Source organism: Lytechinus variegatus, chromosome 15, assembly GCF_018143015.1.
Source record: "Lytechinus variegatus isolate NC3 chromosome 15, Lvar_3.0, whole genome shotgun sequence".
Lineage (NCBI taxonomy): Eukaryota > Metazoa > Echinodermata > Echinoidea > Temnopleuroida > Toxopneustidae > Lytechinus > Lytechinus variegatus.
This window is the reverse complement of record NC_054754.1, coordinates 30,280,801-30,296,732: the sequence shown is the minus strand read 5'-3', so window position 1 is coordinate 30,296,732 and position 15,932 is coordinate 30,280,801. Positions and strand designations below refer to the sequence as shown.

Below are 15,932 nucleotides of genomic sequence, written 5' to 3'. Positions count from 1 at the left end.
TACTAGCTTAAAACAATATTTTTTTATTTGGAGGCAGCTAGAATTGTTCACATTATGGCAAGATAAATCTTATGAAAACCATCTTTCATTTTCTGATAATCTCATTCACATACTGTAAATTTTTGTAGGGTTTTGATGGATATAAGGGCGAGCTTGGACCCCCTGGACCACCAGGTCCAATAGGTGATCCTGGTGGCAGAGGTCAAATTGGACTCCAAGGACAAGCGGTAGGAATATTTATCTTCATTTTTTACTTTGGTTTCACACTTTTTGGTTTCACTTTCCATCCGTCTTCTAATTCAAGTTCCTCCCTATCCTGTTTATATATCATTTGAGTGTAGTTCTTTAATTTATGTCTAAAGAACACTCATGGTGTGCATAGTGATTATTTTATGTGTATGACGATGAGTCTGTAAAAAAAATTACCAAGTTACCATGAGATTTTTGCAAAATGATGATTAATTATTAGTTAATGCATCCTTCATTATATTATTTTAATTATAGTTTCATCCTAACCAATTTTAAGTGACCTGTTTTATTAAATTTAGGTAGTACATGGAAATATTTAATAAATTTATGTTTTTAACATAATGTTTGATCATCATTTAAAAAATAAATGTATTCTGTTGAGAGTGAAAGTTTGATTTTTAAAGCTATATGAATTTGGGTGTATGTGTGTGAGAGAGAGGGGGATATGAATGTGTTTCTATTGATACATGTATGTAGACACCATTTTAGCAAAATACATGTGAGTAGTATTTTATCAATACATTTTTATAGCTACTTTGATAGCTGCTTTTACAGTTTAAGATCCTATTGATAATATTCTCTCATTTAACCTGTAGGGATTGCCAGGGGAGCATGGGGTATGGGGACCCCCTGGTCCACCGGTAAGTTACACTCTCTTTCATTTACAATTAATATTCTCCCATCTCCTTTCATTTTTTTTGAATTCCCATCTATTTTTTTAAGTTCTCAGTTTGATATTTGGTTGGCCAAGCTAAAAGTTGTTATGAATATAATAAGATTTAAGAACTTAGAATGTTCATTTCAGTTTTAGTAGTGACAGAAGTGGGACACATGATTTAAAATATGACATATGGCATAAGTTCTCTTTAAAACTTGTGGTCTTTTCGTCCATACTGTATTTAAAGTACAAAATTTTAGTTAATCCAAAAATGATAAATGAAAAATCCTAATCTGAAAACGTTTGGAATAATCTGAAATTTGTTTTAGAGGGTTTGTTTATCTGAATAAAAATTCTTTTTCCGAAAGTTTTTTTTATCCAACAATGAATTAAGGGTTTTTAATTTCAAATGTTCATTAATCTGGGAATGGTATAAGGTTCCTTAGATTGTAACTAATAAACTATAACAAAGCTTTCTTCATCCTCAGACTATTGAGCCTTCTATAAAAGAAACCTTCAGAATAATGTGCTGGAACTGATTTTTATTTGTGCATTTTTTTTCAGGGCCCTCCTGGTGAAACAGCAGTTCCAGGTATTCCAGGACCAGCGGGAGAAAAGGGAGAGCCAGGAGATCCAGGACCAAGAGGGCCAGCAGGTCTTTTTGTAAGTCATCATCATCATTTACTTGAAAGGGGGTTGGCGGTTCCATTACCCTTTGTCATGAATCCTCGTTCAAACTTCTTCATAACCAAGACCAGTTCATATTTTGAAATCGTCACACTAAGTGTTTCGCTGCTGAGCCCTATCCACTAAACCCTTTACCGTGCACTCTGCAACATCTTCTGAATTCCTACCTCCCTCTTTACATGATCAATTTTCTCTTGTATATTGCATTAATGGGTTCTCTTTGTTTGCCATGTTGAGGAATTAATTTTGTTGCTAATTATCATGAGCCAAATAATTCTTACCATTTTCCTATAAATAATTGTACAATCAAACATGCATTAGTGGCCTCTTGAATATAATGATTGCATGTCTGTAAAGGCCAGGTGCTTAGTTCACTTCAAATATATATTTTCATTAAACTTTGACAGGTTACAGACATTGCAGCTTTATAAGTTTTGTGTAGCATGGAATGTCTTATAGGACTTCTTAGCACTATGTAATGCTTTCCCTGGTCAGCATAGAAGATAAGATACATGGAAATTTATACCAGGCAGTGAAGGTATTGGTCTAAGTCTAACGCATACACAACACACCTTTCGTGTAAAATTTAACTGAATTTGAATATGTGTACAAACAAAAATGTAACTGATGAAATTGAATCTGATGTACTTGGGTTTTATAATGAGGAATAGAGATAAATAACTAACATTTTGATTGCTTGATTTTAGGGTCCTCCTGGAGATCCTGGTCTACCTGGTCCTGATGGGAGACCTGGCGCACCTGTAAGTATTTTGTTATGTTTCTTAGGGGCATTGAGAGAAAGCACATAGTGAAAGAGTCAGGAATGCCAAAAGACCACAGTATTCAATCCTACCATTTCGCCAAAGAAATTTTTTTGTACAAAATCGTCCATTGTAATTTATTTTCAATTCTAAAAATCAATTCTATGTGCCATTCCTGATCAATACCACAAGCAGTTCTTTGTCCAAGAAGGGGGAGGGTCAAGAATATGTGAAACATATTTTTGTAAGTTTAGCATAAATTGTATAGGAGATCACTAATCCATTTGTTGTTGCATTTTTAAGTTGATTAGGAAGGACTGAATAAATTGTCCTACTCCTTTTTTTTTCTTGCCTTCATAGCAGATGTGAGATTAATTATAGGCACTGCTTTTCCAATAGTAGCAACAGTAGTGTTTAACATCAAATTTTAACCTTGTTTTTATTATTTGACTGATTGACTCCTACTAATTTACTCTTTACATTCCATGAGTAGTAGGGTCAGATCACTTTGTTCTAAGTACTCCATCTAAAAGAGTAAGGTTGTGTGATCAAAGCACCATTGAAGTATTCGGTAACATGACTCTTATTTCCCGTAGGGTCGTAATGGAACAGATGGAGAGCCTGGAGAACCTGGTCCTGAGGGTCCACCAGGAGACCAAGGGCCACCAGGAGAAGGTGGTCTTCCAGGAAACCCGGTCAGTATTCTCCCATGCAGCTAGGTTTATTGTCATTTCTTGTAACATACCCCTTCTTTACAATCACTTGTAGTTATTTTTTATTTCTCCAATCTTGCTGCAGTGAAGGATCCACAGGTTCCTGTTAATTGTATATTAATGATTAATAGATTAACCAGTTCATTGGGTCCATACACACTTCTTAAGAGCAGAAGGATACATTTCTTCTGTACTTGCAACCCAGTAAACGCAGAGATACAAATTACAATACTTATTGAAAGAAGTGTCTGTAGATAAACTCTTTGAAATATGGAGGCACAAGAATTCAAATTTGAAATTATATTTAACTAATAGCAGAAATGTCCCTCCATGACCAAAAAACTGGCTGTGGCCCTAATCAGAGTCATAAGTATGAAGTCTATGGATGAAATTTTCATCCAATAACCTGTGGATTCTAAATACATTACATTGACTCCTAGCCCTTGATTCGGGTGGCCTTGCGTCACAGTCACACTTTGTCCGTTTTGCCGTGGCCTGAGTCACATACAATTCGTAAAGAGAAATCATTGCCTGAGACTATTGTCTAGTGGTCGTGTGACCTTAGACTATTGGCCTTTGTGATATTATTGCTTTGCCACTTTGTAACTTTACTCCAACTTTTATAATGAGGGCTGTCTACTCCTCAGGGTAGGATGGGCCAACCAGGAGATACAGGATCCAAAGGAGAGAAAGGAGAAGAAGGAAACAGAGGATCACCTGGTGTCAGGGGCATGATCGGACTCATGGTACGTATACTTCATGTAGGAAATAAAATTGGCAAGCCCCAAAAGGGGAGTCATCTCCACTTAAATGTACATTTTTCCCTGTGTCACCTGAATCCTCCACTGTCATGGCTGATATTGTTGGTAGTAAACAAGAATCAGCTGTTTGCATCAACATGCTTATGCAGTCTAGGCAGATTACTTTTACTAGACAGTATTGATATGACATACTGTGGAAATTGGCTGTGGAGAAGTCATTCATTTCTTACTGTAATAACAATGCCATGTGATAATCTCAATCTGTTCTGAGGAGACATACTGTGGAAAATTGGCTGTGGAGAAGTCATTCATAGTATATTTGATTATATAGTACAATAATACCTCATCGTATCTGAGAAGTTCTCTTAAAGTTGTACAAAACTTATTTGCCAATCTGCAACCATCAAGATGACCCAAGATCTATTGTGTAATTAAACATTTTTAAAAAGTATTTTCTTGATTTTCATGACATTTTCCTATGCTTAAATAAAGTCTCAATCTGATATATCATCACTTATGTTACTTTTTTGTCAAAGGTTGCTTGTTTACAAGTTTTTAACTTTTTTTTAGCAATCCTGGTATTTCATGTATTACGTTGTTTATATATATTATTGTAATTTGATTTTTATCTTATACAAAATAAATGTTAATCTGAATATTTGTTACTTTTGATGAATTACATAAATGTTTGTTACTTTTCAATGTTATTTTGACAGGGTGAGAAGGGGTCCAAAGGTAACGCAGGTAGTAGAGGTCGTATAGGGGAAGCTGGCCACCGAGGTTTCCCAGGACCTGTTGGACCAGCTGGACCTAAAGGTTATGCGGTAAGTCTTTCTATTCTGTGTTTCTCCTAGTTAAGCATAGGTGAAAACAAATTGGTTTAAAATTGTGATCACTAATACTATGTAGATTTCAAATTGGCAACTGGGTAAGTAAATTATGACAAGGGGCAAGGACAATCTTCCCATAGGCCATGTACTTTATTATCAGGGATTTGTGGTTTTATCCAAGGTACCTACTCCCCTGTGGCAGTAATCTAAATGTAACCCAGGTAGTATATTGTTTTATGTCCTCATGAAAGAAAAATGTAATTTGAAATGAGACTTTTTGGAAAAATTATATTTAAGCCATTTTATGTATTGGAGTACATGGGAGAGTAGTCAATGCCTTACATCACTATGACATCACAAAATGCGGCCAGTTTAACGTCTCCATGGGTATAGTGATTTCCAATATTTACAACTTTAAAAAATTCATAACTTTCATATGGTTTGTGCGATATTGATCAAATTTTCACCTGCCAACTTGTCTTGGATTTCCTTCTATAAAAACAAGTTTTTATTTTGGTTGGATTCCCCTTTCATCCCAATGTTTCACTTTACAGGGAATGCAAGGAGAAGAAGGAGATGGTGGAAGAGAGGGGACTGTAGGGGAAAAGGTAACAGTACAAACAATTATTTGTTCAAGGAAATATTAAAGATTAAGTTATTAAATTATATGAACAAATATATGTAAAGCTGATTTGAATCTCCAGCTAAAACCTTTCCACGTTTTGTTTCATATCTCTAATGTGAGGGAAGTTCCGTTTGCTCTTTCGGGGGAATATTCAGCTTTGTAATCTTCCTTTTTATGTGCAAAAAAGCTTACTAATTTCTCTTCACATTTCCTTCAATCTAAATTTGCCTTTAATGTCAGTTTCACTAAATTTGAATCTCAGGTAATATGTTTGAAATTATTCAGTATGGTGTCACTTCTTTGTATTAGATGCTAATATTTCTTAGCCACTTTTGGCTATTTCTTCATAATAACTTTTCTTATTACTACATTTCTGAAGGTGTTATGGTTTACATTGTGTGTGTATTGGAGATTTTTACAAATGTGTATTCATCACATATTATTTATGTATTTAATGTCACGATACAAAAGATGTTACCAGGGCTCAAACCTTGAAATTGCATCAGTTTCAACTTTCCCAGATCACATGCCAATGCCACTGTGCCTTCTATGTCAGCTCCATATGTGTATGGAGAAAAACACCTGACCTCTTTTCCTTGTCTCTGTTGCTAGGGTGATAGAGGAGATGTTGGTAAAACAGGTCACCCTGGACCAGATGGTGATGGGGGATTCCCCGGGTTACCTGGTATGAGAGGACCACCAGGATTACCAGTAAGTCACAGTAAGAGACTGGTATCAATAATGATATACCAGTTTCTGTCATTCCCATAAATCATACAGGGTTCTTATTAGTCTGCTGGGCAAACCCTTCACTCGAAATAAGGGTCTGAATGTGCAGCCTACTCATGCCTTGTGTACTGAAGGCTCTCTCGCTCAGGTATTGGAACAGCAAGTTTTGTATGTGCTAGTCTTTGCGTGGAGGCACACTTGTTGATCAAAGTTACAATGACAGTCAGACCGCAGGTCCCTATGATAATGAGCAAAAAGGCCAGATTCATCCAAATCATCTCGTGGCTGAATCCTCCTCCTTGCAAAATCTCGTGATTCGTGAGATTTTCTTTCTCTAAGAATTTACCTGTTTTAACCTCAAGTTAAATGAAATATTATTGAACCATCAGATAGAGTAAAAGTTACTCTTTCATATTGGTCATTTATTTTGTATGCAATATTTTGTTAAATAAGTAAATTTCTGGCCTGAAAGTGTGCCTCAGAACTGAATTTTCTTCCTCTGTTTTCTTTTGCAAATTGTTCAAAACTTTTTATTTTGAGCCTCAATGATATCTATATCACCATAAAGCTGAACTTCTGTACTTTCTCACAATGCCACTCTTGATATGCGGCACCTTTTAATCGGGTCAAGATCACACTTTTCCCACCAAGGTACAAGACGAGATTTCTGAAATTTTGTACTTGCATGAAATCCAGAGTCCTGATTGGCTGGATAAGATTCACAGAACAACAGGCGCAGGGTATTTGAGGAGATAACCACATGGGAAGTGTGACCTTCCCACGAACCCAGGCACTGGAACAGTTGGAATTTGCCACTGGGTGGTCTCTTTGACCAATCAGAGTGCAGTATTCTTGTTTTCAAACTGCTTTATGTACTTGGCAAATGAAAAGTGTGATCTTGACCCGATTAAACCAATTCTTATTTTGAAACCTATATCATTTCAAAGCATATATATATAGCTTTATCATGATATAAAAGTCATTTGGGCTCAAACCTAAATAAAGTGTGAAAATAGCAGGTTTTGTCAGGTGAAAATATCTATTTTGTAGCATATTTTAGATCAAAATTTTAACCTATATTACAAAATCTTTGAATAAATCCAAACACATGACCTGAAAGAATGATTCTTCTTCTTTACGATGGTATCAAATTCATAAAATTCCATGCACAATTAGAGCAGCAATTGCCGAATGAAAAGAGGTGTTTTGGTCCGCATCAAGCTCATTAAATATGCAAAACAACTCAAGTCATGAATATCACTTGGATCAAAGAAGCCACTTTCTTGGGACCTGCAGTCTGACTGATGAGGGTCTGTGGCTGCAGACTAGGTTCTTATGGGGAGCAGTTCATGACAAAAGTCATTGGCTTTCACTTATCATTTGACATTATAAGCTACTGAAAAACCTGTTTCTGATTGACTCAGAGCAAAATTGTAATTGAAAATTACTGTTTGTTTCACGAAATGCCTTCCTTTTTTTAAAGGAAAGATCAGAGTGGGACTTGAATAAAACCTTATTATCAATATATATACATGTATATACATAGTGACAATGGTTACATACACATAGTTTACTATTGAATCAAGTGGAGTCACTGATAAATGGCTGAACTGTCCATGTGTACAAGTGAACTCATGACAAATTGTAATGTATTTACATAATAAGATTTGCTATGTTGATAAGAACTTATGGTAAGATACCTGGAATATCGCACTTACTGAAGTATCATCTCATTTTCAAATCAGTCAATCATTGTAGACATAAGAGTACAATGAATTCATCAATATGGTGATAAAATGTGTTTTGCGTTTTCAGTGAATATCAAATGATTGCTTTTTATTTACATTAGAATTCTCAATTCATAATTTTTTTTTTAATTCAGAATAAGAGGTTTGTTTTGAAATTTTCTTAGTCAAATATTTTTTTTTGCTTTTGTTTTAGGGATACTTAGGAATCCCAGGACAACCTGGACAAACAGGAATTGGCCCACCGGTATGTATAAGTGATGGAATTATTTACTATAAAACAATGCAATCGTAGGAACACATATTGGTGCAATAATTGAAGTCTAGTATACCAAAGAAGTTTTTCTATAATGGAACCATTCCATAATGTACTTTTTTTACATCTATACCTTACTATCTACCATTCTTTCTCCACTTTACAAACTGCCCACGACATTATATTTTGAGAGTATTCTTCTTTATTATTATTATAATCATCATCATTCATCGTTGTCATAGCTCAGTTGGTAGAGCAGGGGTTTTGGATTTTGGTGACCCTTGTTCGATTTCGACTTGGTGCCCTAGTGTGACTCCTTTTGAAAGGCATTAATCCTCATTACTAGGTTCTCAAAGAGGATCTTAAGCCGTCGATCCTCTGGTTGCTTGCTTACGAGCATTCATGCTTTCATAGCAATTAGGTAAAAAATCATTTACCATCATTATTATTTTTATTATTATTATTAGTAGTAGTATTAATATATGAACATTATTTTAATGAACTACAACACAGATACAATTCATTGCAGGAAGGTCTCACATGTAGGTTTAAATATTACGTACTGGTCTTCAATATTTTATGGAATTGCCTTGCAATATCTACTATGATTCAGACCAAAGTATAAAAAGATGGGGTTTTTTTTATTTCACTTGATTATTTTTAGGGTCCTCCAGGACCTATTGGAATGATTGGGGAGCCAGGACTACGTGGGCCAGCAGGTGAAGATGGTGAAAGGGGACCAACAGGACCAAGAGGACTACCAGGTCTACCTGGAACACCAGGGCAACCTGGAAATAATGGATCATTTGGAGTACAGGTAAATTTGGCTCTACTTCATGTTATTACTTTAATCTTTTGCTGTGGTATATACTTCATCACTTTTACGATATTATGACTTGAGGGGGAAATTCTCTTTTAATCTTTAAAGAGTTTTTGTGCTTGATTGACAGTTGGAATGTCTGAGCAAAAGCTTATGCTGTTTGACCTCTTTGTCCTTTTTACTAGGGAGTTAATGCAGCTGTTGGAGCTGCAGGAATCCCTGGACCACCCGGACCACCGGTAAGCATTCATAATTCATCTTATGCCACAAGTTATTTTGGGGAAAAAGAGATATATGTTTAATCATGAATCATTGATCATGGTCAAGATTATGTTTAGGAATAGTAAGATAATCTTTTATTTCAATGATATATATTGTGGATACATGAAAAGCAATCTGAAATTGTTCTTAAGGATAAAGAAAGAGCCTGAAGCATCCACTGTTGCAATCCTGTTGCATGTAGTATAGCACTACCTGGTCTCAACTTCAGTGCATTACATATACAGATAAAATATATTCATATATAGATAAAATGGCAATAGATAATCTAAACTTCTATGTATCCCACTGCTGCCACCATGACATCTTTGGATATAGAATGGCATAAGATGATCTCCCTATCCCACTGCTGCCACCATGTTATCTGTAGTTATAGAAAAGCATAAGCTGATCTAAACTTCTATGTATCCCACTGCTGCCACCATATTATTTTTAGACATAGAAAGGCATTAGCTGATTTAAACTTTATGTATTGCAACGCTGCCACCGTGTTATCTTTAGATATAGAATTACATTAGTTGATCTCAACTTCTCAGTATCTCACTGCTGCCACCAAGTTATCTTTGAATATAGAATGACAATAGCTGATCTAAATAGATTTTGAAATATGCATATTGTATGCCTGACTATTCTTTCAGGGAAGGAAAGGTGATCCTGGACCGATTGGAGAACGAGGAGAAACTGGACTACCCGTGAGTCTAAATATATTTTTTGATAAGCTTTATGTTGCAAAGAAATTGAAAAATAGCACTCAAAATATATTTTCTGTTTATTCAAAGTACTGGTAAATATAGTTCAGTTTTAAGGTATATTGGTATTAATCTATTGGTTTTCACAGTAGAAGTCATGCTATATTTGAAATATAATTCTCTATTATTATATTCAAGGCATTTATCAGTTTGATTTACTATTACTCTCTTGGATGAGAACAGATTATAATGAAAATCATTTACCCTGATCTTGTGGGGAGTTTAGAGTCCATATTTAATGAAAATTAACCTGTACTAAAAACTAAGATATCCTTACCAAACTCACAGTCACAATGAGGAACAAGAAGGGAATTGGCCAAAAGCTTTTGCACACACATACATGTATTTGATCTCCTTCTAGCCCTGACCAGATGTAATGATAATGTGCTTTATATCTGTGTAGGGACCTAAAGGAGAAACAGGTGAACCAGGTGAAGCAGGCCTACCCGGACCTCCTGGCCTCCGTGGACCACCAGGAGAAATTGGCTTTCCTGGACCACCTGGTGAAATGGGTATCAAAGGGGATAGAGGTAGCACAGGAGAGAAGGGAGATGATGGAAACGTTGGAACACCAGGAGACCCAGGATCACGTGGTATACCAGTATGTTCACCATTTGCATTGTCTCTTCCATTGATTTTTTGTTAGAGCTACCAACCATTATGTTATTGCCGTAATTATTATGCACCCAAATTACGGCATTATGTTTTTTCTTCATAACATACAGTTAAGTGTAAAAAAAATTTGTAATTTCTTGGAGAAAACTTATCTATACATTTCTATTTTATAAAACATATGAAAGTATGGGGATTTGGTAATTTCAGTTAAATAGGCTAAGGTCAAAGGTCATTTTGAGATCAGTATTTTAAAATAAAGTTTGGGATCACTGAATACGGTTTCTTATTCCCAGTGGTTTGCAGGTCTAGACTCATTTCCATATGTATTGGTTCCTGTACACTTCAAGCTGTTATACAGGAGACATTTTCATTTAATTACTGTTTGAACATGTAATTCATCTTAATGATGATTAATTCCTTGAATGCATGAGCGCTGAAAGGCAGCTCGAGCTAAAGCCAGGGAAAAAATAATAATAACGCACCTCGGCATAGAATATTTCTAGATAGATGCGCTATATAAATGCCTATTATTATTATTATTATCATTATAATCTGCTTTTATATATTACTACATTCATCTGAGTGACATCTTTAAGCACTCTTCAGATATATTATTACCCTGGTCAATGGATGACCATGGCCTGCCCATACTCAGTGTAATCACTGCATCCACTCCCCAGGGAGCATTCCAACAAAAGTTTATAAACTGCTAGGCATAATGTAGGTTTTTACATCCCGCCAAGTACCAATTTCGCTCCCTGGGTGGAGAGTGGCAAAGTGTTTCTTCAAAAATGTACATCAATTGATCACTGTTTATTGCATTATTACGTTGATCATTGTTATCAGGGACCAAAAGGTGATGAAGGACCTCCTGGACCTGCTGGTGAGCTGGGTTCAAGGGTAAGTCAATGTGATTATTATGATATGACAGGAGTGGAAAGAGCAATATGATGACCGGGTAGTAGTATTGAAGATCTTGAGAGTAGTAGTAGTAGTAGTAGTAGTAGTAGTAGTAGTAGTAGTAGTAGAAGTAGTAGTAGTAGTAGTAGTAGTAGTAGTAGTAGTAGTAGTAGTAGTAGTAGTAGTAGTAGTAGAAGTAGTAGTAGTAGTAGTAGTACTAGTAGTAGTAGTAGTAGTAGTAGTAGTAGTAGTAGTAGTACTAGTAGTAGTAGTAGTAGCAGTAGTAGCAGTAGTAGCAGTAGTAGCAGAAGTAGTAGTAGTAGTAGTAGTAGTAGTAGTAGTAGTAGTAGTAGTAGTAGTAGTAGTAGTAGGAGTATTATTATCATTATTATATTATAATGAGTGCATTACAAGTATTTTCTTAAGTCAAAGTGAGGATTTTCAATATCTTTTAAGATGCTCTGTGCATGTATCTTCTAAAAAAATTGGTATGAATGAAAAAGAATGAAATCATTTTCGTAAATTTGCTTAGAATTTTAATTTCAAGAATATCTTCCGGATGTGTATGTTAAACCATTGTCAAAGTTATCACAAATAAGATAAAATATAAAATTATTCATTCTTCTGATGAATAGGGAAAATTGCATTTGAAAATACAATAAACATAGGATTCTGTGATAATAAACATTTAAATGTTTAGGCCTACAGTTATGTTGGGGTTTTTTCATATGATCAAAACACCATCCATAATGGTTCCACTTTTATTCTGATTGCAGGGTTTAAGAGGACGTAGAGGTAATCGTGGTCCTGTTGGAGATAAGGGAATACCTGGAGGTTCAGGAGGGAATGGAACCTTAGGCCTTGTTGGAAGAGCTGGTGGTAGGGTAAGTCAAGATGCCATATTAAGCGGTGCTGCACCATCCAGAGTTTGCTCAATCTCGAAATTTTAGCCCGATCGGCCCTCTTCACGATTAATCTCGAGATTCAAGAAACCCCATCTCCACCATCGCAAGAAGAGCGATTCCTGCTCGAGTGAGGCATCGATGCAATATGGTCTGATCCAGAGTGCGTCTGCACCTGTGAATTAGCGTGATGATTCGTAAAATAGTGCTCTCTTTTGCAAATAATCCCAAGTTGACTTGGGATTGCAATCTCGAGATTAATCCTACAAACTATCGTGATAATTGCGTCTCGATTACAAATAATCTCGAGATTGTTCAGATCGGAATAATTGCCTGATCAGAAATAGCGTGCTAATTTGAAAACTTGGGGTGGTGCAGACGGCCCTAATGACATTCACCAACTTTATCTTAGTAATTCAGTAATATATTGTAGGGTCCAACCTCTGTATTTTTCCGTTCATATGAAAGGTCCTAATGCTCTAAGAGTATTAAAGCTTGAGCAGTCCATGAAATGTAGCAAGAATTAAGAACATATTCAATGTACAAAAAGCTTTGATTATTTTATGGAATTGCCTGTTTTCTAGATATGACGTAAGTAGTATGTGCCAGCAGTGAGATTATTTGATAATTTACCAATGCTTTTCAACATAAAGTTTAAAACCTTATTACCCTGTGATTACTATTCCTTCATTTTTTTAGAAATCACATAATCTGGCAGACATGAGATGTACCTTATATTGAATAGCTGCTTTCTCATGCCTTCACAGAAGTACTATCTTGAATGGCATAAAGGATTTATGTCATGTGTGTATTAAATTATACCATTCTGAATCTGTTTGTTCATGTAGGTGTAAATGATACACTTTAGAGAAGTAGACTGCTAGATGCTACATATACTCTAGATATATTTCAACCCAATGAGAGTGAATGGGCATCCATATATTTGGGCAGGACTTTATGGAAAGCAAGTGTTATAGCAAATCCTTCAGGCTAAGTTAAAATGCCCTCATCCATAACGCGATATCATCTTTTGTCTAAAAGAAGGAGCACTGGCATACTCTTAACCCTTTGAACCCGATAGGCCGGAATACCGGCCTGCCAGAAAACACGCAAATCTTCTGGCCTACAGCCACGTGATTTCAAAAGCATGGATTCTAAATGTCAGGTGATCTTCTAAAATGACATCATCTTTCTAGTACGTGTAGGAATATTTAGTCGATAATTTCAGTCAATGTCGGCAATGATTTCGGAAGGATTTAGCTTAAAAAATGGCCAAAATATGCCACTTTTTTGTGATTGCTCGTGTCGTAGGTGCGGTAATACGTGGCGAGTCACGTGCTTACTATGGGGAAGCAATTGGTATATCTCACTTTGGTGAAAACAGTGATTTTGAGCCCAAAACAGACACTAAATTTGATATTTCTGATCTTAGACTAGGTCTACGAGAAGCCAAACAACTTCAGCCGGCTCGGGCCGGGTACTAGCGGGGGGAAGGTGCCGTTGGGTCTCGAATCATGGGGGATTGTATGAATGTGGTCGAGAAGTCATTTATGTGCACATAATTCAGGGTGTATGTCACGACCGCCCAAAAATAATTCAGGGTTCAAAGGGTTAAGAGTTGTCATTTTAGTACCAGATAACACTGGCTATAATATGTCAGTATAAAAGGGCCAGGGGTAAAATATATAATTTGACATATGATTTTCATGTTTAACAGGGTAGATTTGGCTTGAGGGGACCACCAGGACCAGAAGGACCAAAGGGTGAGAAGGGTAGCCTTGGACCAATAGGACCCCCTGGTCCTATGGGAGAAAGAGGCCCAAGAGTGAGTATGGATTCCTTAAAGTTACGTTTTCAATGTAAGTCAAACCTTCAGATATTGCAAAAGAGGTTTGCCTTTTAATCCCTTGTATTGCTTGATGTAGACCTATCAAAAAATCTGTAATGATTGCAAATACATTTTCACAGTGATACATGATATTTATATACCAAAGAATGCAAAATATATGCATAAGTACTTTCACACTGTTGTCTGTTTCCTTAAGCACATGCTAGCTGATTTGCATATAATTTTAATTTGAACAGCTTCATAATCACTTTTTCTTCAAGCAGAACATTTAAAAAACCAGAATGAAGATGTAAATTTTAGTGACATAATAAGATGTTGGGATGCAATAACATGAACATTTTTAAATTATTGTTTTATTTTTATCCATTTTTCATTGTTTTACAGGGCAAGAGGGGTATACAAGGAGAAGTTGGGGCACCTGGAGCTGTTGGAAAGAAGGGTTTCTTGGGATACCCTGGTCCCTACGGGCCTGAGGGACCACCAGGACCTAAGGTGAAATATCTATTACCTTGTTTATTTCATTTATTACCTAATTCAATAACTTGCATAAGACATTCTCATGGCAACTTTCACTCATTTATTCATTCTTTATTTGTAAGATAATTAAATGAATCAGATATTCTTCAATCGTCTTTTAGCATGCCTACTAATCAAATTAATTTTCATTGAGTGTATTGATGTAAGACATTCTAGGTGATTCATAAAATGACAATTATACTCTTTTCTCAAAGCGGTGTATTTAATATCACAATGCCTATATTTTGATTGGTAAGTATCATTGATGCAATGAAAGGAAAAAACTTTGAGATTTGAGAGATTTGAAAAAAAACACCAATTACATTCTTTGTATATCTATTTGATGCAGAAAAGATCAATATTTAAGAAAATAAATTATGGTAATGGCAAATACCCTATGTTTGTAAGTTGCAGATGTAACTTTTATCATTACAACTAATGGTGTCATAGGAGAAAACATGTTATGAAGTGCTGTGAGTGATTTTCTGTAGCAATTTGCTTCATGAAATTAAATTAAAACCCTGATAATTGGAAAAGAGATTTTACCACTCTTCTCTCAAAGCGCAGTTCCGCCTTGGTGACTATAACCTTGCTGACAATTGTATTTTTTCTTTCAATGTTGCTATGCATATGCCATGTTTCCATTTCTGAAGGGCAGGAAGGGTCCAGACGGCTATGAAGGCTACCCAGGACCTCAGGGTGTCCCTGGTTATCCTGGTCCACCGGGTCCTAGAGGACCTAAAGGGGACATGGGGATAGGAGGATCAGAAGGTCAACCAGGAGAAGATGGACCACAGGGATCCAAAGGCCAATCGGTCAGTCAATTTCTAATTCTGACTTATAAACCACTGTGCTCTCTGACTATTGGTATTTTTGTGTGCTTTTCACACTGATCATTGTGCCCCCATATATTCCTTACCTGGGTACCTTCTTTCATTGTTTTTTATTAAGGATGCTATTTCTTGTAAATATTTACAAACTGCTATTGAGTTATTATCTTTTCTTGTTTAAAGCTATTCGTTTTTATTCATGTTGATGTAATCCCTGGCTTACACCAACTGTAAATATATACTTAATAAAAGTAGGAGGATTATGGAGCACGAAAGAAGAAAAATGACAATTTAAGCATGCAAGTTATTATTATTAAGTTTGAAATGTATATGCTAGTTGAAGTGTTTTTAAAGTTTTACAAGAATATATATATATATATACATACATATAGTCAAATTAGATGATGTGTTATGCTTTATTAATGTAATCATTTTTCACAAATGAAATATTCCTTTTT

At 35.7% G+C, this 15,932-nt stretch overlaps 1 protein-coding gene across 1 annotated transcript in view; it reads left to right on the top strand.

The window, feature by feature from the left end:
• The window catches only part of LOC121428430 (collagen alpha-1(I) chain-like), a 61,728-nt gene that overhangs the window by 30,284 nt on the left and 15,512 nt on the right, over positions 1–15,932 (top strand). The window contains exons 12-30 of the mRNA XM_041625031.1: positions 129–227; positions 846–890; positions 1,472–1,570; positions 2,302–2,355; positions 2,952–3,050; positions 3,716–3,814; positions 4,546–4,653; positions 5,214–5,267; positions 5,897–5,995; positions 7,955–8,005; positions 8,679–8,831; positions 9,020–9,073; positions 9,752–9,805; positions 10,266–10,463; positions 11,324–11,377; positions 12,154–12,261; positions 13,997–14,104; positions 14,513–14,620; positions 15,298–15,459. Of these exons, the coding sequence (XP_041480965.1) occupies positions 129–227; positions 846–890; positions 1,472–1,570; positions 2,302–2,355; positions 2,952–3,050; positions 3,716–3,814; positions 4,546–4,653; positions 5,214–5,267; positions 5,897–5,995; positions 7,955–8,005; positions 8,679–8,831; positions 9,020–9,073; positions 9,752–9,805; positions 10,266–10,463; positions 11,324–11,377; positions 12,154–12,261; positions 13,997–14,104; positions 14,513–14,620; positions 15,298–15,459 (1,806 nt within the window). The remainder of the gene's footprint in view (positions 1–128; positions 228–845; positions 891–1,471; positions 1,571–2,301; positions 2,356–2,951; positions 3,051–3,715; positions 3,815–4,545; positions 4,654–5,213; positions 5,268–5,896; positions 5,996–7,954; positions 8,006–8,678; positions 8,832–9,019; positions 9,074–9,751; positions 9,806–10,265; positions 10,464–11,323; positions 11,378–12,153; positions 12,262–13,996; positions 14,105–14,512; positions 14,621–15,297; positions 15,460–15,932) is intronic.